Consider the following 27493-nt stretch of genomic DNA (forward strand, 5'->3'; position numbering starts at 1 on the left):
AAGGGGCATTTCTACCCCCACAAACCCCAAGTACGGTGTTAGTCTGCCCCTGTTTGGATGCTACCCTTCTGTTTAGATGAACTCATCGTAAGGAGGAAAATGTTATAGAAAGACTCTGTTTTACCTTTGTTTTCAGGTGCTGCTGTGGCCAGTTCATCAACCAGCACATCCCCCCTCTGCCAAGCATAACATCTGGCAATAATGAAGAGGAAAATAAACAGGTGGAGACTCAGCCCGAAAAATGGTCTGTCAGCAAACACACCCAGAGCTACCCAACAGATTCCTATGGAACTCTTGAATTCCAGGGTGGAGGATACTCCAATAAAGCCATGGTAAGAGAGGCCTTCGGAAGGGAAGCTGCTGAGCCCACAGTCTCCATCAGAGGCCCAGCCTCCCAGACCCCCAGATGACTGACACCTGGGTCTTCTTTCAAGAGCGTGGCTCAGTCTTCCTAGATAATTCATTGCAAAGGCAAGAAATACATCTGTACACTCCACTTTTTAGTCATGTGATTTGGAAACTGAGCACTATTCAAAAAAAAAAAAAAAAAAAAGTAGTGTCACTAAATTCATACCAGAGTTGTGAATCCACAAATTATGCTCCAGCCCAAGTCTGCAACCATACTCATCACTCTATCTCCAGTGATGAGTGAGAAATTACACTATTTGTTTTTTGGGGTTGTTTGGGGTTTGGTTTTGTTTTTTATGACTGTGGACCTTCAAGCCCCACCCCCCTTAAATGGGTTAGGAGTGTCTGGAAATGGTTCCCTCTGAAGTCCAACCGCAGCCTCCCTGGGCCTGCATTCAGTTGGCCCAAGAAGACTGAGGTCTTTCACATTTGCGTGTAAACAGGGAGTGCCCTCTGCCTTTCTGATGAGCCCTGCCAGAGAGGGGAGGCGTTAGCACTGTGATTCCTTTCAGCTAATTCTGAATAATACTCCCACATGCCCAGTCAGATCATTTTTGCAATTTCATTTTATTCCACTGGCCCAACGTCATTGTGCAAATAAAATGCATTTGTATTCCAAATAGCACAAAATAGGGACTTCTGGAATGGCACCCTACACGTTGGCATGGACACAAAGAAGTGGTTCATAGGGGCCAAGGCAGATATCTGACCATTAACCTCTTCCTCACCTTGGGGGGAAAGTCAAGTCCAGAGGCTGGCCCAGGTTCCCCATTCTCAGCACCCACTCAGTGTGGCCAGAAGACCGCTCCCTCAACATTGCCCTGTCCAACCTCTGGAGCCATGGTTCTAGCTGAGCCAGCTTTAGAATTGATTTTTTCAAGATTAAGGGTTTGCCAGGTAAAACACAGGACAGCCAGTTATATGTGAATTTCAGATGAACCACATAACTTTTTAGTATAAGTATGTCCCAAATATGGCATGAAGTCATACTTACAATAAAACATTTTTCAATGTTCACATGAAATTCAAATTTAACTGAGAGTCCTATATTTTTATTTGCTAAAATCTGGCAATGCTTCCAAAGTTCCCTTCCCTCACTTGGCCACAGACTCATACAGAGGAACAGAAAGCCAAGACAGCTTTTGCTTGGGACAAGAGTGGTAGCGCTGTTTCCCTGTGATACAAGAGGAAAACCAGGAACGGTCCTGAGTGTCACATACTCTTTTACAGTATATCCGAGTATCCTATGACACCAAGCCAGATTCACTGCTTCATCTTATGGTGAAAGACTGGCAGCTGGAACTCCCCAAGCTCTTAATATCTGTGCATGGAGGCCTCCAGAACTTTGAGATGCAACCCAAGCTGAAACAGGTCTTTGGGAAAGGTCTGATCAAGGCCGCCATGACCACTGGGGCCTGGATCTTCACCGGGGGCGTCAGTACCGGTAAGAGCAACCTCATTCCCTTGCAACAAACATGCAAACCCAGAACTCATGGTGGTTCCCAAAGAGCTTCTGAATAATTAAGATCATAAAAACAAAATGCATTGCAATATTTATGACAGAAGTGAAATCTTTACCCAGTAGCGTCTTTGTTATTTTGATATGAGAGCAGTAATGGTCAACTTTTCTGGCACCCACGATGTCATTCCTTGAACTGAGCCCTGTACAAGCCTCGTTTTCACTGAGGGCCCCTGACAATCATTTCCACTGTCCTATGAGAGAGGAAACTGAGGCAAGGAGAAGTTAGGGACAGGCTAGGCAGTCTGACTCTCAACTTCAGCTAAATGCACCCAGTGGCTTCCAAGGCACCCCCACTTACTTCCCTCTTTATGTCCCGGAAATTTATAAAGGAAGTCCATGCACCATTGCTCTAGTTTTGGGTTTTTGTTTTCCCTTTTCTGGGAGCTAATGCCGAATGACTAGTTATTAGGAGCTCGGACTTTCAGCGTACTTCCTTTTAATGATGAAGATCTATATGCTTCAACCCTATTCCATAGGGAATGGAGTGGCTCAGAGAAGGGGCCCCTAAAGTTCATAACTAATGGTATGGTGGGAGGTATTGGGCCTAAAAATATGATTCATGGCTGGTTACAGGTGTTATCAGCCATGTAGGGGATGCCTTAAAAGACCACTCCTCCAAGTCCAGAGGCCGGGTTTGTGCTATAGGAATCGCTCCATGGGGCATCGTGGAAAATAAGGAAGACCTGGTTGGAAAGGATGTAAGTGTTTCCTCCCCAGATACTGGTAATTTTTAAAAAATCAAAGTCTTTATTTTGAGATAATTGTGGATTCCCTGCAGTTGCAAGAAATAATAGGGGTCCCATATCCCCACCCCCCTTCCCCAATGGTACCATCTTGCAAAACTATGGTACAGCATCACACACAGGATATTGACATGGATACAGACAAGATGTAGCGCATTTCCATCCCCACTAGGATCACTCATGTTTCCTTTTAACATCCATACCTAATTTCTTCTCACCCCTCCCACCTCCTTAACCCCTGGCAGCCACGAATCTGTCCCTTATCTCTACAATTTTATTATTCCAACAATGTTCTATAAATGGATCATACACTTGTAACCTTGAGGATGTGTCTGAATTCTACCTGCTTCCCCCGTTAGTCTTCATGTCTGAGTTCTGCAGCTCTGATCTGTTGTGCATTTTGCCAGGTAACGAGAGTGTACCAGACCATGTCCAACCCTCTCAGCAAGCTCTCATTGCTCAACAACTCGCACACTCACTTCATCCTGGCTGACAACGGCACCCTGGGCAAATACGGTGCCGAGGTGAAGCTGCGGAGGCAGCTGGAGAAGCACATCTCTCTGCAGAAGATTAACACAAGTAAGTTCCAGCAAAGGCCATGGGTCCTGGGCACCACGGCTGCCGTGAAACCTGGGCTGAAAAGGAAACTTCCCACGGGTGTTGAGAGCTTTCACCTTGATTCTCATTAGATCCACTGAACAGCAGATCAACAGACTTGTCCAACCCCCTCATCCTGGCCACCTACCCAATCTCACACTCACTGAGCTGTGTGGCGATGCTCTGCCCCAGGTTCACTGGGAGGGACGGTGCAAGAAACAGCCCTGTGGCAGTTGTCATGGTGATGGCATTGCCCACCACGTTTTCCACTGTAGTTACTATAGTTATTTGCTTAATGTCTGAACAGGAAGAAAGCTTCTCACTCTAAGACGTAGGTCGGATTTCTTCCATCAAGTAAGGGTTAGTGTGATCGTTACATTAAATAGCTCTGTAGCTCTGGGTCTATCCCCCAAACTAAGACATGGTTGCAAGACCATCTGCTCCCCCTGGCTCCACCAGTGCTGGTCCAGATGGCACGGCTCGCAGTGGAGCTGCTGCCCAGGGGAGGATAGTGAGGTCAAGCTCAAGAGAAAGGAACAAACCACAATCAGATGAAACAATACCACTTAGAATGAAAATAACTGGTGTCATCTCTTGGAACATGTGCAGTTCTTACTGCCAAAGTATTATGAAGAGATTTTTAAAGAGTATTTTGTTTTTACCATGACTGATAAGATTTTTGTGAAAGCCAGTCTAAGCCCTGGAAATAGCCATCATCAAGGCTAATGAAGGGCCTATAGGATGGCACAAGCAGTTGGAATGCTTGCCTGCTAAGGGGACTGTGGATTTCCAAGATTCAAATCTCCATTGATAAACTGCTTGATAACTGATTTTTTGTTCTCACATCTGTCATTGTCTCGGACTTGTAAGTTTTCACGCTACCCAACTGCATCTGTCCATGTGACTTGTGGGCTTCCCTTTGTCATCCTTTGCCTAGGGCTCTGACTGGGGCAGGGACAGCAAAGGGGTGCTCAGTTGTCATCTCTCACAGCTTGGAGCTTCGGGGAGTCCAGCCTCAACCAAGAAGAACCAATTTTACACTATTTATAGAAAATAAAGTGATTTGGCTACACTATTCCTGAGAATCTAGAATCCCAAGACTTGCTTGGGTTCCAAATCTCAGGCAGGATCCACATCGTCTTGATCCATTTTTCCAGTATCTGTTGGCCAGGGCCGGGCACCAGGCAGACCCTCAGTGCATATTCGCTGAAATGAACTTAATGGAGATGACCCGGGTAGGAGAAGACAAACGTGTTCAAAAAAAAACTTTTTAAGAGTTCCTGGTTATAGAGATGCATCATGGAAGCAAACCCGAAACTCTGAATTCAGCCACTTGAAATTTTTTTAGATTTCCTCCTATGCTAGCAGATTTTCTCTGAAGGCCTTCAGAACGATGAGACGAAAGACATTTCTCCTACTTGCCATGCATTAAAATGCTCATCAACATCATATCCCATCAATCCCATCACAACCAAGGGACACTAGGTGAAACATGCTCAGCATATGACCTGTCCTGTCCATTCCAGGGTGAAATTGTCAAGAAGACAAGTGTGTCTCAGTGGCTTTTCTACCTCTACTGTCTTCCCTCTCCAGAAATCTCAGGTTCTTGAAGTCTTCCAGAGTTCACTCTGTTGGTCCTGCCTCCAGAAGTTAGCCTGTTCCTACTGAGTTCCTGAAGAGTCCTATTATCTGATGGAGACAGATGGAGGACTCCGGGAACAAGTTAGTCCCTGCCAGGCTAATAATGGTGGCCCGAGTTTGCCCTCCCAGGTGATCTGTGCCGTGACATTGGTCTCTATGATGAATGTATTTTATGTTGCAGGATTGGGGCAGGGTGTGCCCCTTGTGGGCCTGGTGGTAGAAGGAGGCCCTAACGTGGTTTCCATTGTCTTGGAATATCTCCGAGAAGACCCTCCAGTCCCCGTGGTCATTTGTGATGGCAGTGGACGTGCGTCGGACATTCTGTCTTTTGCACACAAGTACTGTGAAGACGGAGGGTAGGATTTCTGACCTGTTGCAGAGGGTGGGTTTTTAACTGCCTTCTTGTTAGACCAAGAAGAAAACTATAAGTGATACATTGAGCCATTCCAAAGATGCTAACTAATGAAGATTTGCTAGCTCTCTCCCATTTTCCGAGGTCAGCATGTGAGGGAGCTGTCAAGGGCATGATGTTTCTTACGGAATTCTTTCTCTGGGGGAATATGCTCTCTTCCAACTTCATTTTCCCTTATAAGGTTTTCAACGAGTCTGGAATTTAGGACACGTGTGAATGCAGTTTTTGACTGTGGTCCCCTTTTGTCTCCTAGCCTGGGATAGCCGCCAGTGGTAAAGTTTCAAGTCAAAGACACCAGACCGACCTAGAGTTCTCTGATCTATTCACATACAGATTTAACTTGTGCTGTTTTCTTCTCTTTCGCATTTCCTTCGAACAGGGTAATAAATGAATCCCTCAAGGATCAGCTTCTAGTTACCATTCAGAAAACATTTAATTACAACAAGACACAATCGCATCAGCTGTTTGCAATTATAATGGAGTGCATGAAAAAGAAAGAACTCGTAAGTGTCTTCAGTTTATGTCCAAGCCAGCTCCGCGGAGAGAATTTTATGTTTCCTTGCTAATTCTGCCCATGTGTGCGTGATGGACTGGCTCATATTTTAGTTCAGGCTTTGCCAAGGGCCAGTTTACAAATCCCTACCAAATTGGCCATTATGCCCACGTGATGGAAGCAGACTACGCATGCGCAAAAGAGGGACCGGGTTCTTTCAGATCCTGGCAAACATCACGTGACCCCATGCCACATCACGCCACTTCTGAGGCTCATGACATTAATTGTATGTCAAGTCTTGAGGAGTGACAAACACACCCTTTTAGGTGTGCTTACAAAATTCTATCCCTTCACTTTACAAATACAGTAATTATTTCCCACTCCTTGCCCTCCCTAATTATGCTGGTAGAGGAATACGCACAAAATTCTAAATCTACAAATTTCCTACGAATGGGGCACATTTCTGAGTAGAAATGATTGTGTCATCTCCAATTGCGATTTAGATAATGGAGTACACAGATCCTGAATGAGCTCTTTCCTCTCCGGGGCTGTTGAAGCCGATTGGGTAAAATAATAAAACAGGGACCCAGGCAAGGACTCAGAGCCTGGATGAGCAAGGTTGTGCCTCATGTAGATGAAAGGCACCTGGTTTAAAATTAATGCACTTTCTGATTCATTGTATCCCATGTCAGGCTCTATGGTCCTTTTTCAAAAACACCCCCCTCAAAAATTCGCCCTCTCAATTGCGGCTTGACTTTACCTAGTCTTCTCATGATTAACTCATTTTCAGGTCACCGTGTTTAGAATGGGTGCCGAGGGTCAGCAAGACATCGAGATGGCAATTTTAACTGCCCTGTTGAAAGGTGAGCTCTCAGGAAACAGCAACTCCTGGCCTCTTGGTGCTGGCCTCATCTGGGGCTTTGCTCATGGCCAGAAACCCCACTCCCTCTTCTGCCAGGAACTGTGTCTATTGGTGATAGGCTCCCGAGGCGGTCAGGCTGCCTAGAGTTATCTCAGTGTGAAGCCATGGGGAATGACCAGGTTCACAATGGGTTTCCTGGGAAGGGGTATTTTCTATGAGTCCCAGTGGCCTGTGATGGCTGAAGTCAAACCAGTTTCTATTTGTCTGTCATTAAGGATTTCGTCATAGAGGTGACCACGAACCATTTTTCATTTGTTATCACTGCATCCCACAGTGTTGTGTTCAATTTCCCCATCCCACTCCTAATGATAGGCTGCAACCTGGCCACTCTTGGGGTCACTCCCAGGACACACATTTCCTCCCTGCCTCTTGATTACTCTGGGACCATAAGGGGGCAGGGATGAGAGAGGAGAATGTCACCATTGGGCCAGCTGCCCAGTAGTCCTGTGCTGGTCTCCCTGCAGCTGGGGGCTGTTGCTCTTGGCCTATACTCACATTTGGCTTGAAGGGACAGCACCCCTTGTCCTGGCCTGACAGATGCCTCTTGCAGATGAGGGTCCTGGGGTCACCAGGTGCCTCCTCCATCCCTTCCAAGTAGGTAGGGAAAGATGTTGCCTCCAACCTCCTCTCAGGCAATTCTGTGAGAATAGGAAGTTCTTAGCTTTGGGGCTTGAGTAGACACTCAGGGGCAAGAGAAAAGACAGGAGTGCTTGGTTTCTGGGGGGTCGGGGGTCAACCCCGGGAGGCCTGTGCTAACTGTCCAGCACCTGCCAAACCAGGACAGTCCAGGCACCAAGTGACAAGAGACTCGTTTCTTGCCTTTCCAGGAACCAATGCTTCCGCCCCAGACCAGCTGAGCTTGGCACTGGCTTGGAACCGTGTGGACATAGCACGAAGTCAGATCTTTGTGTTTGGGCCCCGCTGGCCGGTGAAAATAAGTGTTTTTCGTTTTCTACCATTTACCATGACCTTGTACAGACGATAGATCAGTATGTTCTCCCTCGGGACACAGATCTTAGGAAATTATCTGGGGTTTCTGATGATCCAATGTGTAATCCATTAGGATCATTAGGAGATGTTGCTATTTAACTTCAAAGAGCCAGCCAGAAGAGCTACTAGCCGTAATTATACATTCAAACCAGTGCTCTTGAAGAAATGAACAGCAAATATTTTATCTTTGCTAGTGAGAAGTGGGGCTTACTTACCCTTTTCAAGGAAAAGAAGAAAGAAAAGAGCCCATTAAAATTAAATACAATGGACAGCATTTTTTTTTTTTTTAATTCTGTTCCCTGGTACCCTGGAGGCCTAGAGAATCGTGTGTGTGTGTGTGTGTATGTGTGTGTGTGTGTGTGTTCTTTGGGGTGTAGGGTGTATGTGTCTGTGTAGCATGTATATGGGTGTGTGTTATGGGGGGGGTATATGGTATATGCACATGCATGGTTTAGTGTGTGCGCATGTGTGTGGTATATACCTATGGTATCTGTGTGTGTGTGTGCTATGTGTAGTGTGTAAGAGGGTGTTCGTGTGTGCAGTATGATTGTATGTGTGGGGGTCGTGGGGGTATATGTACAGAATGAGAACCTGTCGTAAACAACTCTAGGCTTTCCTACTTCCTGCTAGTTCCATTTTCATGCCAGCCTATTTTCATCTCATGAATGCAATCCCTGAAGATACAAATTGGATTTTTAAAGTCCTCTTCTGTTCCCTAAATTATCTCTATTTTTCTCCCCAGTCAGCTGCTCCCATTAAGTTCATCTTGTCTTTTTCTGTTGCCGATCCTGGCCAGTCCATCCCCATTTCAGAGGGATGAGGCTAGTGTAGGAAGCCTACTTTGTCACTGAACAGCTTTGCTTTGCCTTGTGCAGACTGGAACAGACCAGTGAAGTTCCAGGCCTCTCTAAGCAGGTCCTTCCACTTCTTGAGCAGCTAGCTGTTCTACAGTCTCTGTTTGGGGATGAAGCTCAGGCATGCCGTCATTCTGCACCTGCCCGCTAGGCTGGTAGCCTGCCACACGAGAGGGGATGTGTGGTACCCTGCTCTGTAGAAGTCCTTCCACTAATCATGCTTTCCACCCAGCACTAAAACTTATTCTTTAAAAACCCAGTCCCACCTCTACTGCCCCTTCCACATTAGTCCTTCTGGGCACCAGCTTCCTCTCCATGATTTTAACTACCCATCAGTATTTCCAGAAATTTGTTAATAGCTCTTGTCTACCTCTTCTTGAAATAGATTTTCCTTTCTTTTTTTTTTTTTTTAAGATTTTATTTATTTATTTGACAGACAGAGATCACAAGTAGGCAGAGAGACAGGCAGGGGCAGGGGGGAGGCAGGCTCCCTGCCAAGCAGAGAGCTTGATGCAGGGCTCGATCCCAGGACCCTGAGATCATGACCTGAGCCGAAGGCAGAGGCTTTAACCCACTGAGCCACCCAGGCGCCCCTATAGATTTTTCTTTATCATAGTCTTTTGCAAGTTATTTCCATGGACAAGCAGGAGACGTGATTAAGACTATAACCTGGAACCAAAAATCCTTCTGTCTCCCACAATGCAGTATATGGTCTCCAAAATTTTCCTTTAATGGTTGAAGCACTCGATTAACTATGTGGCTGTGAATCTATATTTTTTTTACTTGTGAGCGAGATCACAAGTAGGCAGAGAGGCAAGCAGAGAGAGAGAGAGGAGGAAGCAGGCTTCCTGCCGAGCAGAGAGCCCAACGTGGGACTCGATCCCAGAACCCTGAGATCATGACCTGAGCTGAAGGCAGAGGCTTAACCCACTGAGCCACCCAGGCGCCCCTTTTCTAAAATTCTTGACACAACCCAGAACTCATGATGGGCAGGACTTGATAATTAGTTTACTACAAAGCAATCTCGGGTCTGATTCATTATATTTACTTGTCAATATTCTTCTACCTATATTTTTTTAAGTACAAAAAGCACAACTTCCCCAACAAAACTCTTTGTGAAAAGGTTTTATTAAAAACAACAACGGCAAAGAGAGAGAGAATAGTGTTTGATATGAACATATAACAAGGTAATTTATTTATACTGAGTCACAAAAACTTGGGCTAGCAATTTTTTTAAGGAAATAGGCCCAACTCAGTTTGAGCATCCAAGAGCAAAAGGTTTGGGGACCTCTAGACCACTGTCCGTTTTAAAGACAAAAATCTACAAACCTTGGCCAGCCTCCCTGAGATTTCTGAAATAGAAAGAAATGTCTGCTTGTTTTTCAGGATGAGAACTATTCATTTGGCTTTCATCTATAGGCAAAGGCTTGCCCTTGGTAAAACACATGAACTAGAATCTTAAATTCAAAGCAACAATTGGTGATAGTATCTGATGCTTGGATTATACACTGTGTTTTGCCCCATGTGTTCACATACATGAACATTACAGCCTTCAGAACTCTGAAATATATCTGATTGTCCTCATTTTAGAGTTCGGAAAAAAGCTGATGCTCCCAAGAGGTTAAACATATTTTCCCGGGGTGCCTGGGTAGCTCAGTGGGTTAAAGCCTCTGCCTTCGGCTCAGGTCATAATCCCAGGGTCCTGGGATCAAGCTCCAAATCCGGCTCTCTGCTCAGTGGAGAGCCTGCTTCTTCTTCTTCTCTCTCTCTCTGCTTGCCTCTCTGCCTACTTGCGATCTCTGTCTGTCAAATGGATTAAAAAAAATATTTTCCTAAGTTTACTCATCATACTTCTAAATAGCATATCTATCAAAGAAGTCTCACAGCAAATTTTAAAATATTTTGAACTAAATGAAAATGAAAATACAACTTACCAAAATGTGTGGGATGCATCAAATCACTGCTTAGAGGGAAATTTCTAGCATTGAAAGCTTATATTAGAATGAAAACTAAATCACAAATCAATAACATTGAAAACAGGAAATCAATAGAGAATGTCAACAAAACCAAAATCTAGTTATTTGGAAAGATCAATAAAATTAATAAGCCTCTAGCCAAGCTAACTAAGAATATTGATATCACAAATGAAAGAGGGAACATCAGTACAGACCCCATGGGCATTACACAGATAATAAAGAAATATTATGAACAACATCCCCAGCAAGTGATCATTTAACCTGTATTTAGGGTTCCAAAAAGGAATTTCCTCTTCCAGATATGGTCCATGCCATCCCATATCCTTTTAAAAGAGTAGTGCCCCCAAATTAACACCTTGTGCAGCCCAGAGTAGGACTGCTACATCCTTGTGTTGGAGCTAGTAATACAGCAATATATAATTCTTCTCTTGTACTAAGTTTCCATCTGCAGAAATTCCCGAGTTTCATCATGCTCGCACCTGATAAACCACATCTTGCAGTTCTGAGGTTAGGTGTTCTTGGGCCCAGGTGGACCCAGTAGAAGACATCATTCCTTGTTACATCTAAACTTACTAGATTCAGTCCATCATATCAACCTATCAACATATTTCAAATTGAAATTCTGTTACCCAATATACTTACCATCTCACTTTCTTCCCAGTCTACTCAAATGTTACAAGTACCCTTCCTACCCTCCTTCCAGCAAGTCACACCTCTCTGATTATTTGGGATTCCTCCAGAAGAACCCTTTCTACAAGTGGCATCGTGAGTAGAGCAGCAACATATATAGTAGATAAGAGCCAAGCCCCCCACCCCACCATTGACCACCTCCTCCCAGGAAGCCCCTAAAGCCCCTCCTCAAAATAAAGAAGTCTACTGGCCCAGGCTAAAAGTTACCCCTCTAAGATTACCAACCATGCTCTTAGAATCCTAGGGTGTAACCCTAGAAGGAAGAATGAGTTAGCTTGTTTGAGCATCTAGAAATTCTCTTACGTTGCCTGACCACATCTATACCATATTTAATTCTCTCCACTGTCAAAGACAGAAGTTAAAAGAGACTAGGAGGGATTCTGCTCCTCTCATTCACCTAGCAGCAGCAAATGGTAGAACAACTAAATCTCTTCTCTGGCTATTTTGAACCAAAGCAAACTTCTTTTTAAAAAATCCACATTTTTACTCCTTCATTCTCTTAACAAAAGTTGATCAGCAACTTCCTGTGTGCTAGACCATGTGCTGGGTTCTGGGGAGACAGGGGTAAATAAAACAGACCTGCCACAGCCATTACAGAAGTCTCTGTGTGATGCTGGTGTGGGCATGCTGTGGGAGAGAGGGCAAGAAAAGATAAGAAACAGATCATTGAATGACTAGATACTGGATTATACTGGATTATAAATTATAGTAATTGCTAAGAAGGAAAAATGCACATGCCCATGAAACAGAATGTGGGAGATGGGAGGGCTACTTTTTATTGTGACACCAGAGAAGACCTGATGAAGGAAAAGTGAACTAACACTGAGACCTGTCAGGAGAACAGATGCTGGCTGGTGAAGACTGAGGGGAGAGCACCGTCCATACAGGCAGAAGAGCGCGTAAAGGGCCTGAAGCAAGAAAGAACTGGACATTTTCAAATAATTTATTGAAGAAGGAAAAAAGACCAGTGTGGCTAAAATGCAGAGTGGGCAGGGGGTGACTCGGGGGGAGGCCGCAGGTCAACCAGGAGCTGTGTATTACAGAGTGCTGCAGACCTGGTATAGGGCAGAAGGCTGGGGCCAAGAATTTGGGGAACAACTTAAGGACATCTCTTTTTTTTGAGCAACAAAAAATATTATCTCACACTGTGTCCGTGGGTCAGGAATTTGGGAATGGCTCAGCTGGATAGTTCAGGCTCAGGGGCTCTCATGAGACTGTAATTAAGCCATTGTCTTGGGCTGCAGTCATTCAAAGGCTTGACTGAGGCTGGAGGATCCACTTTAGGATGGTTCACTGAAGGGTTGTCAACTGGTTGTTGGTCATTGACTTAAGTTTCTCCTCCATGAATTCCCCATAAGGATGCTTGAAGCTCTTCCCAATAAGATGGCTGGCGATTTGTGTTATTCCTTTTGGTCTTTTGCCTATTGTTACCTCAAATGCTGTGTCATCTTGTTTTTGTTTTTGTTTTTTTTCCACCCAATCTGTTTATTGGGGCAAAAGACGTTTAAATAAAAGTGAGTATCTTAAACATTTTGAAAGAGAATGGTTTAGTGACATTAAATACATTCACATTGTAGTGGAATCATCACCATCCATCCACAGATTCTTCATCTTGTAAAACTAAAATTCTATACCTGTGAAACAATAACTCCCCGTTTCCTACTTACCCTTGCCCCTGGCACTCCATTCTACTTTCTGTCACTATGAATTTGACCACGTTAAGCACCTCACACAGGAGAAATCAGATAGTATTTATCCTTTTGTGACTGATTTAATCCACTTAGCTTAATATACTCCAGGTTCATTACTGTTCTGGCATGTATTAGGATTTCCTCGTTTTTTAAGGCTTACTCATATTCTGTTGTATGTATAGACCACATTTTCTTATCCATTCATCCATCAATGGACACTTGGCTTGCTTCCACATTTTGGCTATTTTTAATAACACTGCTATGAACATGGGTGTACAAATACCTCTTTGAGACCCTGTTTTCAACCATTTTGGATATATACCCAGAAATGGCATTGCTGGGTCATATGGTTATTCTATTTTTAATTTTTTTATAAGCTGCCAAACTTTTCAATGGCAGCTGCATCATTTTACATTTCTTCCAGCAGTGCACAAAGATTCTGATTTTGTCACATTTTTGCCAACACTTGTTTTTGATAAGGGTCCTCTCATTGTGGATTTGATTTGCATTTCTTTAAGGATTAATGATTTTAAGGATCTTTTCGTGTACTTGGGCATTTGCAGATCTTCTTTTAAGAAATACCTATTCAAGTTCTTTTCTTGATTTTGAGTCAGTATGGGTTTTGTTGCTGTTGAATTTTAGGAGTTCTCTATAAATTCTAGATATGAATCTCTTATAAAATATGAGATTTGCAAATATTATCTTCATTAAGTGTGTTGCCTTTACTCTGCTGATACTGTCTTTTGATGCACAAGTTCTTAATTTTGATAAAGTCCCATTTGCCTATCATTTCTTTCACTGCCTTTGGCACCATATCCAAGAAGTCATTGCCAAATCCAATGCCATGAAACTTTGGCTTGGTTTTTCTTCCAATAGTTTTGTAGTTTTAGCTTTTACATTTAAGTTTTTGATCCATTTTGGGTTAATTTTTTATATAAGACAATAGATAAGGGTCCAGCTTCATTCTTTTGCATGTGAATGTCCAGTTTTCCCAGCACTATTTGTTGAATGCTGTGTCACTTTTTCTTGAGGATTATAATAGTCTTGTTTGTCTGAAGAGTCAGCCAGGACATTCATCCACACAACATGCATGGTGTCCTCAGTCCGATCTCTGGCCTCTGGCCTGCCCCACTTAAGGATTTAAGCAGGAGAGTTACGTAGTCTCATTTACATTTTTAGGATCATTCTGGATTTAATGCAGAAAATGCATTGGGTGGGTACAATGGCAGATGGAAGGAGCCTTGTTAATAAGTGACTGAAATGATTCAAGAGAGAGCCATCACCTTGAGCTAGAGCAGAGTCAGAAGTCAAGAATGGGAGAGAATAAAGTAACATTTAACATGGAACACAATTGCACTTAGAGGCTGTTTAATCACGGAAGAGGGCCTTGTGGGGAGTAAGATGTCAGCAATCAGCCTCTATTCTCTGACTAGCCACTTCACTGAGTTGAAGGACACTGGAAGACGAGTAGGTTGGAGGGGGTGGTTTTGAGTGTGGTTTCGGATATGATGAGCCGAAAGGGCTTTGAGGTGTTCAAGTGGAGGTGCTAAGTTGGTAGGAACTCCAGGGAGAGACAAGAACCGAGGCTAGAAAGGACAGGTCGTGGGCAAATGAGTGGGGACTGGTAGTATGGGTCTCGACAAACTTGTTGAGGGGAAGTACAGAAGAAAGGAAGGGGGCTGAGGACAGAGCCCTAAAGACCCTCAGCATTTACCACCTGTGTTGAGAAACAGTGGCCGGACAGGAAAGCCAGAGCAAGCAGTGCCTGAGAAAGCAGGGAGAAGAGGGTTGAGGAGGAAACAGGCAGCAGAGTCAGATGCGCTAAAAGCCCAGCATGAGAGGCACTTGGACACACCTGTACTGTGGCACCAGAACAGCCATCCATGGCCACGGCCAGAGGCATGGGAAGATGCAAAGCAGGAGCATGGAGTCTGTGGAGCGGAGTGTGTGTGGTGGGGGGAGACTTGGCACGGTTCACCAGAAGAGTTTGGCCAGAGGACAGGGCAAGTCTAGCAAGATAAGACAACAGCTGAAGGAGCAATCTTTGTTTCAATGTTGGTGTCACTCTGCCCCAGAGCCATTTCCCCCCACCCCAACCCCACCATGCTCTCCATGTGACCAGAAGGCAGGCCCAGGGGCCGGGTCCCACCTCTGCAGTCCTTCCTATTCTCTGAGTGAAACAACATTCTTCCCTTGATGCACTCCGTCTGTCGCCACATTCCATACAGCTCCATAACCCCCAGGAGGCCTTCTTTACCCACCAAGAAGCTCTGTCACAGTTCTAACCAAAGAGGCATCCTCAGGAATACCAGACATACCCATTGTCTCTGATCACTTCAACAGTCATTTTCTCCTTTAAAATGAGCAACTTCCCTTTGGTATCTTTGAACCTACCTCTCAGCAAAAACACACATGATTCAAAATGTCAGTTACTTGAAAGACATAAATGTGCTTCCTCAAGCCCACAGGTAACAGTGGTTGATGGTATCAGGGCCTCCTCCTGCGGGTGGCAGACTTGCAATGACTGAGTGTGTCCATGCAGGTGTGTGTGTGCGCATGTGTGCGCACATATGCACGTGTGTGCAAGTTTGTGCATTGGTGCCTGCGTGCTTATACGTGCATGCATGTGCACATGGGTGTGCACCCGGAGCGGGGGCATGCAACTGCCTTGGGACAAGGGGCAGCCTTAACATCTTTTCCCAACTCTGTTTGCTGTGGACTGCAGCCCCTGGGAAGCCTGGCCCCTCCTACTGATAACAAGGTCACGGAGAAGGAAAAGAAGCCACCAACAGCAACCACCAAGGGGGGAAGAGGGAAAGGAAAGGGCAAGAAGAAAGGGAAAGTGAAAGAGGAGGTGGAGGAGGAAACTGACCCCCGGAAGATCGAGCTGCTCAACTGGGTACGTCAGTCTTTGCTCCCCTTTCCCGGGATCACAGCGATCGCAAGTGGGTCACCCTCTTTCTCTAGGGCAAGGGGTAGTCCCTGTTGCCTCTGCTTCAGCCCCATACAGGCCCTGAGTCCCGGAAGGCCGTGGCAGCCCAGGGATGGGATGGTGTCCGTATTTCAAAAGGCAATGGTGGGTTTCACGAACGCCAGACATTCCTGCTCTGTGGGGGTGGGGGAATGTGTCCTGATGCCTTAAAATATGGAAACAAACCAGTTATTCTGAAACAATCACCATTCAGGGACCAGAAGAAGGTGCCCACGATTGGGATGTGCGAGTAGCAGCACTCGTCTGGGCAGGGAGGCTGAACTACATGCGGCACCATGTTCCTGGGCTGCTGCTCTGAGGCCACAAGCAAGGAAGGGCCGCTGCAGTGACATGTGACTGGCACTGTCACGGCCACTACAGCTGGTGGCAGCTGCGTGCTCATAATTTCCACACAGTGACCATGCAGTCACCCTTAGTCAACTAGGCAAACACTCCCAGCGGCTCTCTCCAGAAGGCCTCACGCTACACCGAATGCTGCAGCTTCTGTCATTATTAAAGGACAGAGGCACACGCAATGGATAACAGCATCTAAACTATTACAACCCACCACTTCTGAATACACTGTTTATGGAGTCCAGAGCTCGGACATGCGAGTACTGAGTTAGCTGCATTTTGCCAAGAATGCTACAGCTTACGGGGTTTTTCTTTCCCATCTTTATTTCAAAAGAAAAGCAAATAAGCTCAATTTTAATTAAAACAAAATCAGAACTGGAGAGAGCAACAGTACCAGTCTGGCTCTAGTTTAGAATCCTCCTTCAATTCGTTTTGAAGAGGAGAGAAGCATTTACTTTTTTCCTTTTATCAAGCTTCGATACTTGGATAGGAAATGTAGGGGCCACACTGAGGAAAAAGAGGGGACATGGGGCATGTTTAGTCCAGACGGACAGCAAAGAGAACCAGGTCCAGCACGCTGTAAGGTCCGACTGCATTTTCCCAGATGCCTCCTGCCGGCTTCCTGCTGGAATCCCTCTGGGAGGCCGCTCAGGGACCCCTCTGGTTGCTTCGTCCAGGTGAACGCTCTGGAACAAGCCATGCTGGATGCTCTGGTCTTAGATCGAGTGGACTTCGTGAAGCTCCTGATTGAAAACGGTGTGAACATGCAGCACTTTCTCACCATCCCGAGGCTGGAAGAGCTTTACAACACGGTGAGTGTTCCAGAAGGAGGGAGGGCCGTGGGGAGCTGCCCTGTGATGGTATTCATCCGCAGTGCCTGGTTTGCATTACTTCCCTTCAAATGAGCATAGAGTTACTGGACCACTGGTTTTAGTGGCGGGGGTGGGGGGCATCATTTAATGGCAGGTGACTGTTCTCTCCCATGCGGGCCACAGCTTAGGTTCACATCCTTACCAGCTACAACCTTGCCTCACCAGACAGCTTCAGTAAGAACCCAGGTGCGGTATGTGAAGTTTATACAAAGAGGGAATCTAGCTTCCTAAATCATTAGCAGAGTGAAAAGTTCCCCAGGGTGAGCAGTTCTGTGGGACCCCTGGTTTTTTTTTTTTTTTTTTTAAGATTATTTATTTATTGGACACAGAGAGAGAGGCAGTGAGAGAGGGAACCCAAGCAGGGGGAGTGTGAGAGGGAGAAGCAGGCTTCCCGCTGAGCAGGGAGCCTGACACGGGGCTTGATCTGGGGATCCCCGGACCACGACCTGAGCCCAAGGCAGATGCTCAACGACTGAGCCACCCAGGTGCCCCGGGACCCCCACTTTTTTAAGCAGCTTCAGTGAACAATGGACAACTAAGCTTTCCCCGAATTTTCCCAGCAAAGAGCTCTACTATCTGAGAATCCAAGTCTACGGGCGAAATCCTCTTGGTGTTTATTATTACAATGTGGATTTTGAGAATTTACATTTCCCTGTCCCCATTCTGAAGTTTTTCACAGTGAAAACAGTCCTCAGCACTTGTTTGGTCCTTGCTGAATTTCTCACACAATATTGCACACCAGAAGAGGCTCTTTAGAAAAAATCAGAAGTGGGGCGCCTGGGTGGCTCAGTGGGTTAAAGCCTCTGCCTTCGGCTCAGGTCATGATCCTGGGGTCCTGGGATTGAGTCCCGCATCGGGCTCTCTGCTAAGCAGGGAGCCTGCTTCCCTCTCTCTCTCTCTCTGCCTCCTCTCCATCTACTTGTGATCTCTCTCTGTCAAATAAATAAATAAAATCTTAAAAAAAAAAAAAATAGAAGAAAGCAGTTAACGTATCTTTTGAACGTGTTGGGTACTTCTTTACCCCAACCGGTCCTATCTTGTAGAAGAGACTTACTGATCATGGGTTACAGTCCAGCTCTCACACGTCATTACTTCTACTGAGTCGGGTAGGATTTAGCTCCAAGAACTCAAGAGAAAAACACGTTTAACATGGTTGAACGCTTCTCTTTCAGAGGCTGGGTCCACCGAACACACTTCATTTGCTGGTGAGGGATGTAAAAAAGGTCAGTCTGCCATTTTGCACTTCCTACCCAATGGTGTCTTTCCATAAGACGTTTTATAAAGCAATTTTTACATTTATAAAGCAATTTTCCTATTATTGGTGGCATCAGAAATAAGGAGCTCCTCTCTCCATAAAAGAACTTCCTTAAAAGTAATATATCTTTTTCACGTTTCATGTTCATCCACACACATGCTAGGCTCATGTTGAATGACTGTTGGTTACAGCGTCTTGGCACCATTTCCATTGCCTGGGGCAACAGCCAGGGAGCGCCATCTTGCCCCTGACCTGAGCTCGCATCTGTCAGTGGAGTCTCCTGTTCTGTTATCTCCTTTAAGATCCGCGGCTCTCTCCTTCACTGAGCCAGCTTCCAGAAGGAACATGCCTCATGTCACTGTGTGTGTTCTGTGGACCGAAGCCGTCGTCCTTCCTGTTCTCTCATTAGTGAGTGATAGATGTTTCCTCCTCTTTCCACTGCTGCTGACTACTAGAGTGTGTGTTCTTGTAGGATCTCGGCCGCTCCCTGTTCTGTCATGTCGCCACAGGCTACAGGATTAGACTGAGTTAAGGTGTGAGTGATTCATTTCTCGAGGATGCAGACCCTGGCTTGCAAAGCGTGGAACGTGTATTCATATTCTGAGCAAGAGAAAATAATTCAAATGAGAGAAGAGAGTTTTCAGAGTCCTGCATAGTCTGGCCATCCTTTATACAAATGTCTACTTCTAAGAATACAAGAATTCAGTTTCTACAGACATTCATTGGATCAGTGAATTATTGGTGGGTCTGGGAACCAAGAGGGACCAGTACCCTTGCTTCCTCCATCAGGAATCTGATTTCCCAGATCTCTTAGATGAGGGAGAGCAAACATTCAAAAGCCGCAGCTACCCAAGTTCAGACCCAACCGAGTCTCACCTAAATGGCTTCAAGAGTCCTCTTTCCACCTCCGGCCCCACACTCCATGACCATCCCAGACACAGGACTCCCTGACTTAAAATCCTCCAAAATCTCATGAAGTTCAAGGTCTTCCAAGAAAATTGTACCCCCCCGGCCCAGTTTGTCAATATCCCCTACTCTTTCCCATCACATCCCCACCATGGGGTACACATGCTAGGCAGCCCATGCAGTGCTCCTGTCTGTAGGGCCCTTCCTCCTTGTCCCCTGCAGTTTCTGCCCCTCCTGCTTCTAGCCCCCTCACGTGTGCCTCCTACAGAAGGTCCCTGCTTACCCTCTCACCCACCCAGAGTTCAGGAGTTCAGAGCCAGACTCAGGGTTCGTGGCTTTGCCCCTCCTCTAGAACAGTGAGCTCCCAGAGGGCAGGGCTGTGTCTCCTTATCTTTGCAAATGGCATTTGGGATAGGGTGGAGAATCCGGACAGGAGCTGCACAAACTTGTTAATGCAAGTTTCTACTGAGTGAAGTATTCGGTAAATGTGGCCAGTTCTGAAGTAAAGGGAGGACATTTGGAATGTGTAATCTGCACGTGAACCCTGGGTTCCCACCATCATTTCAGCCATGTGAAATTAAACCATCAATAATAGAAAACAAAAATCCTTACAACCCACTGGTCCCCTCTGCCCCCTGTGTAAGTCAGCTGTCCAGCAACGCCAATGACTGGCCAACCTCTTCTCAACATACCTTGTTGTATTTTGTTGAAACACTCTGCCCCTTCACTGACTCCCAGTCACACCAGATACTTTGCCCCCCCAAAAGTCACAGGGCACCATGTGGAGCTTTCTCTAAGAAATTCCCAGCCCCAAGGATACTCTTCCCAGTGCCTCCTATCTAGTCCTCCTTCCCGTCATGTGGGTCACTTCCTCCTTCAGCACAAAAGCTGGACTCCAGGCTCCTAAAGCGGGCTTCTCCCTGGCAAGCAGCTATCAAAGCACCTTCTCAGCATGACTCATCTGCTCTCACAAAGGAGGTCCCAGGCCAGCTGCAGCCTCTCTCCTCTGTGTCTACACGGGCACGCTGCAGGCCATTTTGACCCAGCCCATGGACAAGCCCAGGGCTCTACCCTGCACTCTCATGGGTTTCTAACTCTTCTCACTGGGAAAGTTGAACCCATTTTCTGAAGTATGGCTTACCCCCTCATCTCCTTCAGTCATATGGTAATAGACTGAATATTGTTTAATGCTCCACTCCATACATCAGCACCCAAGTGGTAGCCAGGAATGGCCACTTATGCCCAAGGTGTGTGATGAAGACCATACTTGGAATGCATTCTTGCAAGGCCTGAGACACGGCTTCTTTTCTTCTAGGGCAACCTGCCACCTGATTACCACATCAGCCTCATCGACATAGGGCTTGTGCTGGAGTATCTCATGGGCGGGGCATACCGCTGCAATTATACCCGGAAGAGCTTTCGGACCCTTTACAACAACTTGTTTGGACCTAAGAGGGTAGAACAAAATGAACTTGTGATGTTCTATGGTCCCCTGCTGTCCTGTTCAAAGCCAAGTTCATCATCCCATCCCCAAGGACACCTGTCCTTCCTCCTGTAGCTATCCAGGTGTGAGGCTGCATGGTCCCTAGAGATGCCCATGTTTTACCCACAGCCTTTACCGCCCTCAGCAAGGCAGGCCCTCGGCCCATGGATTACATCTGCTCCCTGACTTTTGTCTATAGTAGGTTTCCTCCCGGGCTCCCTTGTCTCCGCCCTCTCCAATCCATCCTACCACTGTAGCCACTTTTATCTTCCAAAGCAAAAGACATGACACTGCACTCCTTGCTCAAATACTTACAGTGTTCTCCACCACCTGAGGAATCACGGCCAAGCTTATGATGACAGCATCTAAGCCTCTGTCAACCTAAGAGCTGTCCCACGCTGTCATGGGAGACCCCAAACCTCTGCCAAACTCGAATTGTATTACTGTACCAGCCATGTCTTTCCCCTGATCAAAACACCACGCCTATCACAAGACCAACTCAAATGTCAGATCTTCCATGAAGCTCTCCTCTCGCCCTCCCCACGGAGCCCCACAAACTCCATGTCTGCGTTTCTGTTAGTGAACCTCTCTGGTTCCACCTGGGTCATGTGTCTTCACATCCTTCTCCTTACCTGACTTTGGCTGTCCAGAAACAGTGTCCATATTACAGCATTTCCTTTCCTTGGGTATTTCCCTTAATTGTTAATGATACCAAGTACTTCTGAACCCAGGATTCTGTCCCCTACTAACAACACTGCCAATGTACTACTAACATTACTGCTACTACTATTAGTTATCTGATTGAATGGATGTTTTTTCCCTCTTTTATTATGCAGCCTAAAGCTCTTAAACTTCTAGGAATGGAAGTAAGTATGACATGTTTTCATTGGTTTTATATCTTCATCAAATACATGTAGCTCTCTTTGTGTTGTATTTGTCTAATGTAGACTGGCGGATGCTTTCAATGGATCGATCCACTACCCTACACCACCATTTATTTAGATAGTGTACTCAAATTATAGAAAAGGATAGTAGGCATTCCAAAAAAGGTAAAAACTACTTAATTCATTTTATAGAGTTAGCAAAGCCATAGTTCCAAAAGTGAACAGAGAATAAACAAGAACAACAAAAAAAAAAAACCCTCAAAATCATAAATAATAGGAAAGAAATTCAGCAGCATATTTTAAAAGTTCTAAGGAAGTAATTAAAGTCTTCTAAGAATGCGAATATAATTTAACGTTCAAAGTTTTGAGTATATTGCATCATATCAAGAAGTCAAAGAAGGAAAGTGGTAAAAGAACATTTTAAACAAATGCCAAAGAAGAATTGAAAAACAGTTTCCTTAATTTTTTAAGGTTTACTAGAAACAGAATGAAAAAAAATAGAGTGATGAGATAAAAAATACCCCCTGGTATGATTAAAAATACATGTATGTAGGGGCACCTGGGTGGCTCAGTGGATTAAGCCTCTGCCTTCGGCTCGGGTCATGATCCCAGATTCCTGGGATCGAGCCCCACATCAGGCTCTCTGCTCAGCGGGGAGCCTGCTTCTCCCTCTTTATCTGCCTGCCTCTCTGCCTGCTTCTGCCTACTTGTGATTTCCTCTCTGTCCAATAAATAAATTAAAAATCTTTTTAAAAAAATACAGGTATGTAGTAAGAAGAAATCTATAACATTAGGAAAAGTATGTGCTATGGTGAGTGCTATGAAGTGTGTAAACCTGATGATTCACAGACCTGTACCCCTGGGGATAAAAATATATTATATGTTTATAAAAAATTTTTAAAAATTAAATTAATTTAAAATTTTTTTTTAAAAAGAAGAAATCTATGACTGAACACTAATGCCCTCGAGTCATTTTTATTAACATCAGGAAGACAAGCATGTCCATTATCGTTGCCATCATAATGAACCCCATTAGTTTTTTAAAGTTTTCTAGAAATTGTACCACATGAAAAAATAAACGTTAAAGAAAGAGTAAGCCTCAAGGGGAGAAAGTAATTACTTTAAAAGAATACTTAAAAGAAAGGAAAAATTATTACACCAAAAAATATTATTTTGTGTCTAGAAAATTCAGGAAAATCAATTAAAGTTCTTTCCCAATAGAACAGAAGCACCCAGAAATCAGCTTAACAAGGAACTTTAAGAACAAAGCACTAGACATGAAAATGTGTACATGAATGGAAGAATACCATATCACAGCAAATTAAGACTATTGTTAAGATTCTTCTCAAATATATTCATGAGTTAAATAGCATCCCGATTACTATATGGACTCAGGGTACAAGGTGCCAATTCTGTGTTCACGGTGAAGACTGATTTTAACATTGTTACACCATTGTTGATGGAGCTGTGGTCTTACAAAGATTGCAATATGGAACTTTCTATAATTTCCTATTCTCTCGCGTTCTTTACGTCATGTAGGGTTTATCTTTTGGGTGAAGTTTTGCCCAAATAGCCTAGACCCTCTTCTCTTTTAAGAGGTATATCTTTCACCACCTTCAAAACCACTTCATGAGTCCACCCAGGCTTTCTATTTTCTGGAGTCCATTTTTGTCATTTAGACTCTCCTAGAAAACGTCATGATCCCAGGGTCCTGGGATCAAGTCCTACATCAGGCTCCTTGCTCAACAGGGAGCATGCTTCTTCCCCTGCCCGCTGCTCCCTCTGCTTGCTCCCTCTCTCTCTCTTTCTCACAAATAAATAAATAAATCTTTTTTTAAAAGGAGGGGTGCACCTGGGTCTCTCAGTTGGTTAAGCATCTGCCTTTGGCTCAGATCATGATCCCAGAGTCCTGGGATTGAGTCCCACATTGGGCTCCCTGCTCAGTGGGGAGTCTGAGTCTCCCTCTCTCTCTGCCCCTCCTCCCTGCTTGTGCATACTCTCTCTCACTCTCTCACTTGCTCTCAAATAAATAGATAAAACCTTTAGACTTTCCTAGAAAACAATTTATTTTATCTAGATTTTCAAATTCATTGGTATAAATCTTTATATTATATTCTGTTTCAGCCTTAATATCTTAATTGTATGCCCTTCTGATTTTTTAAAATTATATCTTCTTTTGTTTTTTTCTTAACCAAACTGTTCTACATATTTGATGGTATTTTTGCTGTATCAAACAACTTTATTTTTTTCCGATTTGTTCTTATTAACATCTCCTACATTTTTATTCATTCCTTCCATATACTTTCTACAGTTACCGTATTGTTTGTATAGACTCCATTTGATGGGAGTTTCACTCATTTTCAATCTTCCCTTTACTGCAATAAACATATGAAAGGTATAAATTTTTCCCTGAGCATTGTTTTCATATCACACATGTTTAGGTAAGTAGAACCTTCATTGTCATTTATTTCTAAATTGTTTATAATTTCCTCTTTAATTCAAGAGCATTTAAAGTTATTATTATTATTTGGAAGAGAGAGAGAGAGAACAGAGGTGGGAGGGGTGACCAGGAGGGTCAGAGGGAGAGGGAGAAGCAGACTCCCCACTGCGCAGGGATTTCTCCAGGAGGGATTCAGTCCCATGACCCTGGGTTCATAACCTGAGCCCAAGGCAAACACTTAACTGACTGAGCCACCCAGGCACCCCTAATCCAAGAGCATTTAAAATCCAGAAGTGCATTTAAATTTTTCCAGATGTAGACTCCTCTGTTGTTATCCGACAGTTTTGATAAGTCAACTATGTGATTTGTAGTGGAATCTGTTGAGATAGAAAATCTCAAAGGACTTGGGGTATAATGTCTGGTGGGGTTTTGTTAATGATCCATGTATGGTGGAAATACATGTGCATTCTTGGTTTGTTAGAAACATTTCTTATATTTAGCTGTCAGATCAAATTGATAATTATGTAATTTAATTTGTTTCCATATTTAGGAATTTTTTCAAGTTCATTTGGAAGTGAAGTACATTCAGGGACTCTTTACTGTGACAGTAGATGTGTCCATTTCTCTTTATATTTCCAGTTCATATCCTTTCTTATTTTATTGAGATGTTTCTCTTTTTCTTGTTGCTTTGTAGCAGTTTAGGAAAATTAACTCCTTGTTTGTTATATCCTCTCTCTAGCAATTTTAAAACTATTTTAAAAGAATTTTTATGCAATTAGTATTTTGGAATTATGTATTATTGAAAGGTAGGCTTAAAGGGCTTCTGTTTTATAACATTTCATTACCATCTGTGGATTTTTATTTAATTTGGTATATTATTAAATATATATATATATTTTAAGAATATATACATATAGAATATATAAGAATATATAATATTCTTAGAAGACTATTAAGAATATATATATATATATATATACACACACACATATATATTTTTTAGAGTTGGAGAATGGCAGAGGGAGGGACAGAGTCTTAAGCAGGTTCCGCTCCCAGTATGGAGCCTGATGCAGGGCTAACTTAGTATATTCTTGAAAATAAAGCTGTGAAATAAGTCAAGCAGAGACAGTCAATTATCATAGGGTTTCACTTGTTTGTGGAACATAAGGAATAACATGGAGGACATTAGGAGAAGGAAAGGAAAAGTGAATTGGGGGAAATCGAAGGGGGAGATGAGCCTTGAGAGACTATGGACTCTGTGGTGGGGGAATGGGCGAGCCTGGTGGTGGGTGTTATGGAGGGCATGTATTGCATGGAGCATTGGGTGTGGTACATAAACAATGAATCTTGGAACACCAAAAAAATAAAATTAAAAAAAAATAAATATAATTAAATTTTTAAAAAAAGAAAAAATTTGTATCAAATGACCTATAAAGAAAAAAGAAAGAAAGAAAAGAAAAGAAAGGAAAGCTGTGTTTATTTTTAAATTTCTATGGAGCAATTTTTTTTCTTTTTTTAATGTTTTTTATTATCATTATTATTATTATTTATTAACATATAATGTATTATTAGCCCCAGGGGTATAGGTCTGTGAATCGCCAGGTTTACTCACTTCACAGCGCTCACCATAGCACATACCCTTCCCAATGTTCATAACCCAACCACCCTCTTGCTACTCCTCCCACCCCACAACCCTCAATTTGTTTTATGAGATTGAGTGTCTCTTATGGTTTGTCTCCCTCCTGATCCCATCTTGTTTCATTTATTCTTTTCCTACCCCCCCAAACCCCCGCATTGCTTCTTGACTTCCTCATATCAGAAAGATCGTATGATAGTTGTCTTTCTCTGACTTATTTCGCTAAGCATAATACCCTCTAGTTCCATCCACATTGTCACAAATGGCAAGATTTCATTTCTTTTGATGGCTGCATAGTATTCCATTATATATATATATACAACATCTTCTTTATCCATTCACCTGTCGATGGACATCTAGGTTCTTTCCATAGTTTGGCTATTGTGGACATTGCTGCTATAAACATTCGGGTGCACGTGGCCCTTCGGATCACTACATTTGTATCTTTAGGGTAAATACCCAGTAGTGCGATTGTTGGGTTATAGGGTATCTCTATTTTCAAATTTTTGAGGAACCTCCATGCTGTTTTCCAGAGTGGTTGCACCAGCTTGCATTCCCACCAACAGTGTAGGAGGGTTCCCCTTTCTCTGCCTCCTCGCCAGCATCTGTCATTTCCTAACTTGTTAATTTTAGCCATTCTGACTGGTGTGAGGTGGTAACTCATTGTGGTTTTGATTTGTATTTCCCTGATGCCGAGTGATGTGGAGCACTTTTTCATGCATCTGTTGGCCATCTGGGTGTCTTCTTTGCAGAAGTGTCTGTTCATGTCCTTTGTATGTGGCAATTTTTAACAGATATAGAACAACATCCACAAAATTACTGTGACTATAGTTTTACTGTGACCATTTAGAAAATTAGAACAAAAACATTTAAATCCAGGACAAGGTATGGCAGTTTCAGTAGAAATGTTACAACTCATGACGAAACTCTAACCGGGATGCCTGGGTGGCTCAGTGGGTTAAAGCCTCTGCCTTCGGCTCAGGTCATGATCCCAGGGTCCTGGGATCGAGCCCCGCATTGGGTTCTCTGCTCAGCAGGGAGCCTGCTTCCTCTTCTCTCTGCCTGCCTCTCTATCTACTTGTGATCTCTGTCTGTCAAATAAACAAATAAAATCTTAAAAAAAAAAAAAAAGAAAGAAACTATAACAGTTTTACGGGGGGTGGGGTGAGACTGGTGGTGGGTGTTATGGAGGGCAGGTATGCTTGGAGCACTGGGTGTGATGCATAAACGATGAATTCTGGAACACTGAAAAAAATGAAATTGAATTAAATTTTTTAAAAAACAAAACTATAACAATTAGGTCAGTCATGAATAACGCATGATAAGAATTGGAGGGCCAGGCCTCCAACCCAGCCACTCTAGTTGTGTGAATATGGGCAAGTTATTCAGACTTTGGGCCACAACTTCCTCATCTGAGGGAATGGAAGAAATTCACAATCTCTGAGTCATTGAAGAATAAGTGTAGGTAATTGATGGGAAAGCTGTTTGCAAAGGAATAAATATCCATGTCTGTTATACCGCTGAGTACTGAAGTCTTAGCCTGCAGTAATCTGAGCCCATCTAATTAATCTTGCTCCCAGGTTCACCCCGATTCTCCCTGTCATGACCCACCTTTCTTTTGGATCCTGTTCTATTTTCAGAACAGTCCCTCATCATCCCTTGAGGAAATGGAAATTTTGGCCTTCCCTCTGCACCACACACGTGAAAGGACAAAGCTCATTTAAAAAGGAACGTTTGCTTCTTTTAAACATTG

The 27493-nt window shown here is 43.9% G+C and overlaps 1 protein-coding gene across 1 annotated transcript in view; it reads left to right on the plus strand.

Annotated features, from left to right (window-relative positions):
- Positions 1-256: 256 nt before the first annotated feature.
- Positions 257-27493, plus strand: part of TRPM1 (transient receptor potential cation channel subfamily M member 1) — a 71745-nt gene continuing 44508 nt past the window's right edge. Inside the window, exons 1-13 of the mRNA XM_082736608.1 lie at positions 257-332; positions 1639-1852; positions 2504-2628; positions 3081-3252; positions 5093-5267; positions 5703-5826; positions 6607-6679; positions 7566-7666; positions 15665-15838; positions 16942-17076; positions 18309-18359; positions 20613-20753; positions 21617-21646. Of these exons, the coding sequence (XP_082592734.1) occupies positions 330-332; positions 1639-1852; positions 2504-2628; positions 3081-3252; positions 5093-5267; positions 5703-5826; positions 6607-6679; positions 7566-7666; positions 15665-15838; positions 16942-17076; positions 18309-18359; positions 20613-20753; positions 21617-21646 (1518 nt within the window). The 5' untranslated portion in view covers positions 257-329. The remainder of the gene's footprint in view (positions 333-1638; positions 1853-2503; positions 2629-3080; positions 3253-5092; positions 5268-5702; positions 5827-6606; positions 6680-7565; positions 7667-15664; positions 15839-16941; positions 17077-18308; positions 18360-20612; positions 20754-21616; positions 21647-27493) is intronic.

The sequence above is a fragment of the Mustela nivalis genome (genome assembly GCF_964662115.1).
Source record: "Mustela nivalis genome assembly, chromosome: 6".
Classification (NCBI taxonomy): domain Eukaryota; kingdom Metazoa; phylum Chordata; class Mammalia; order Carnivora; family Mustelidae; genus Mustela; species Mustela nivalis.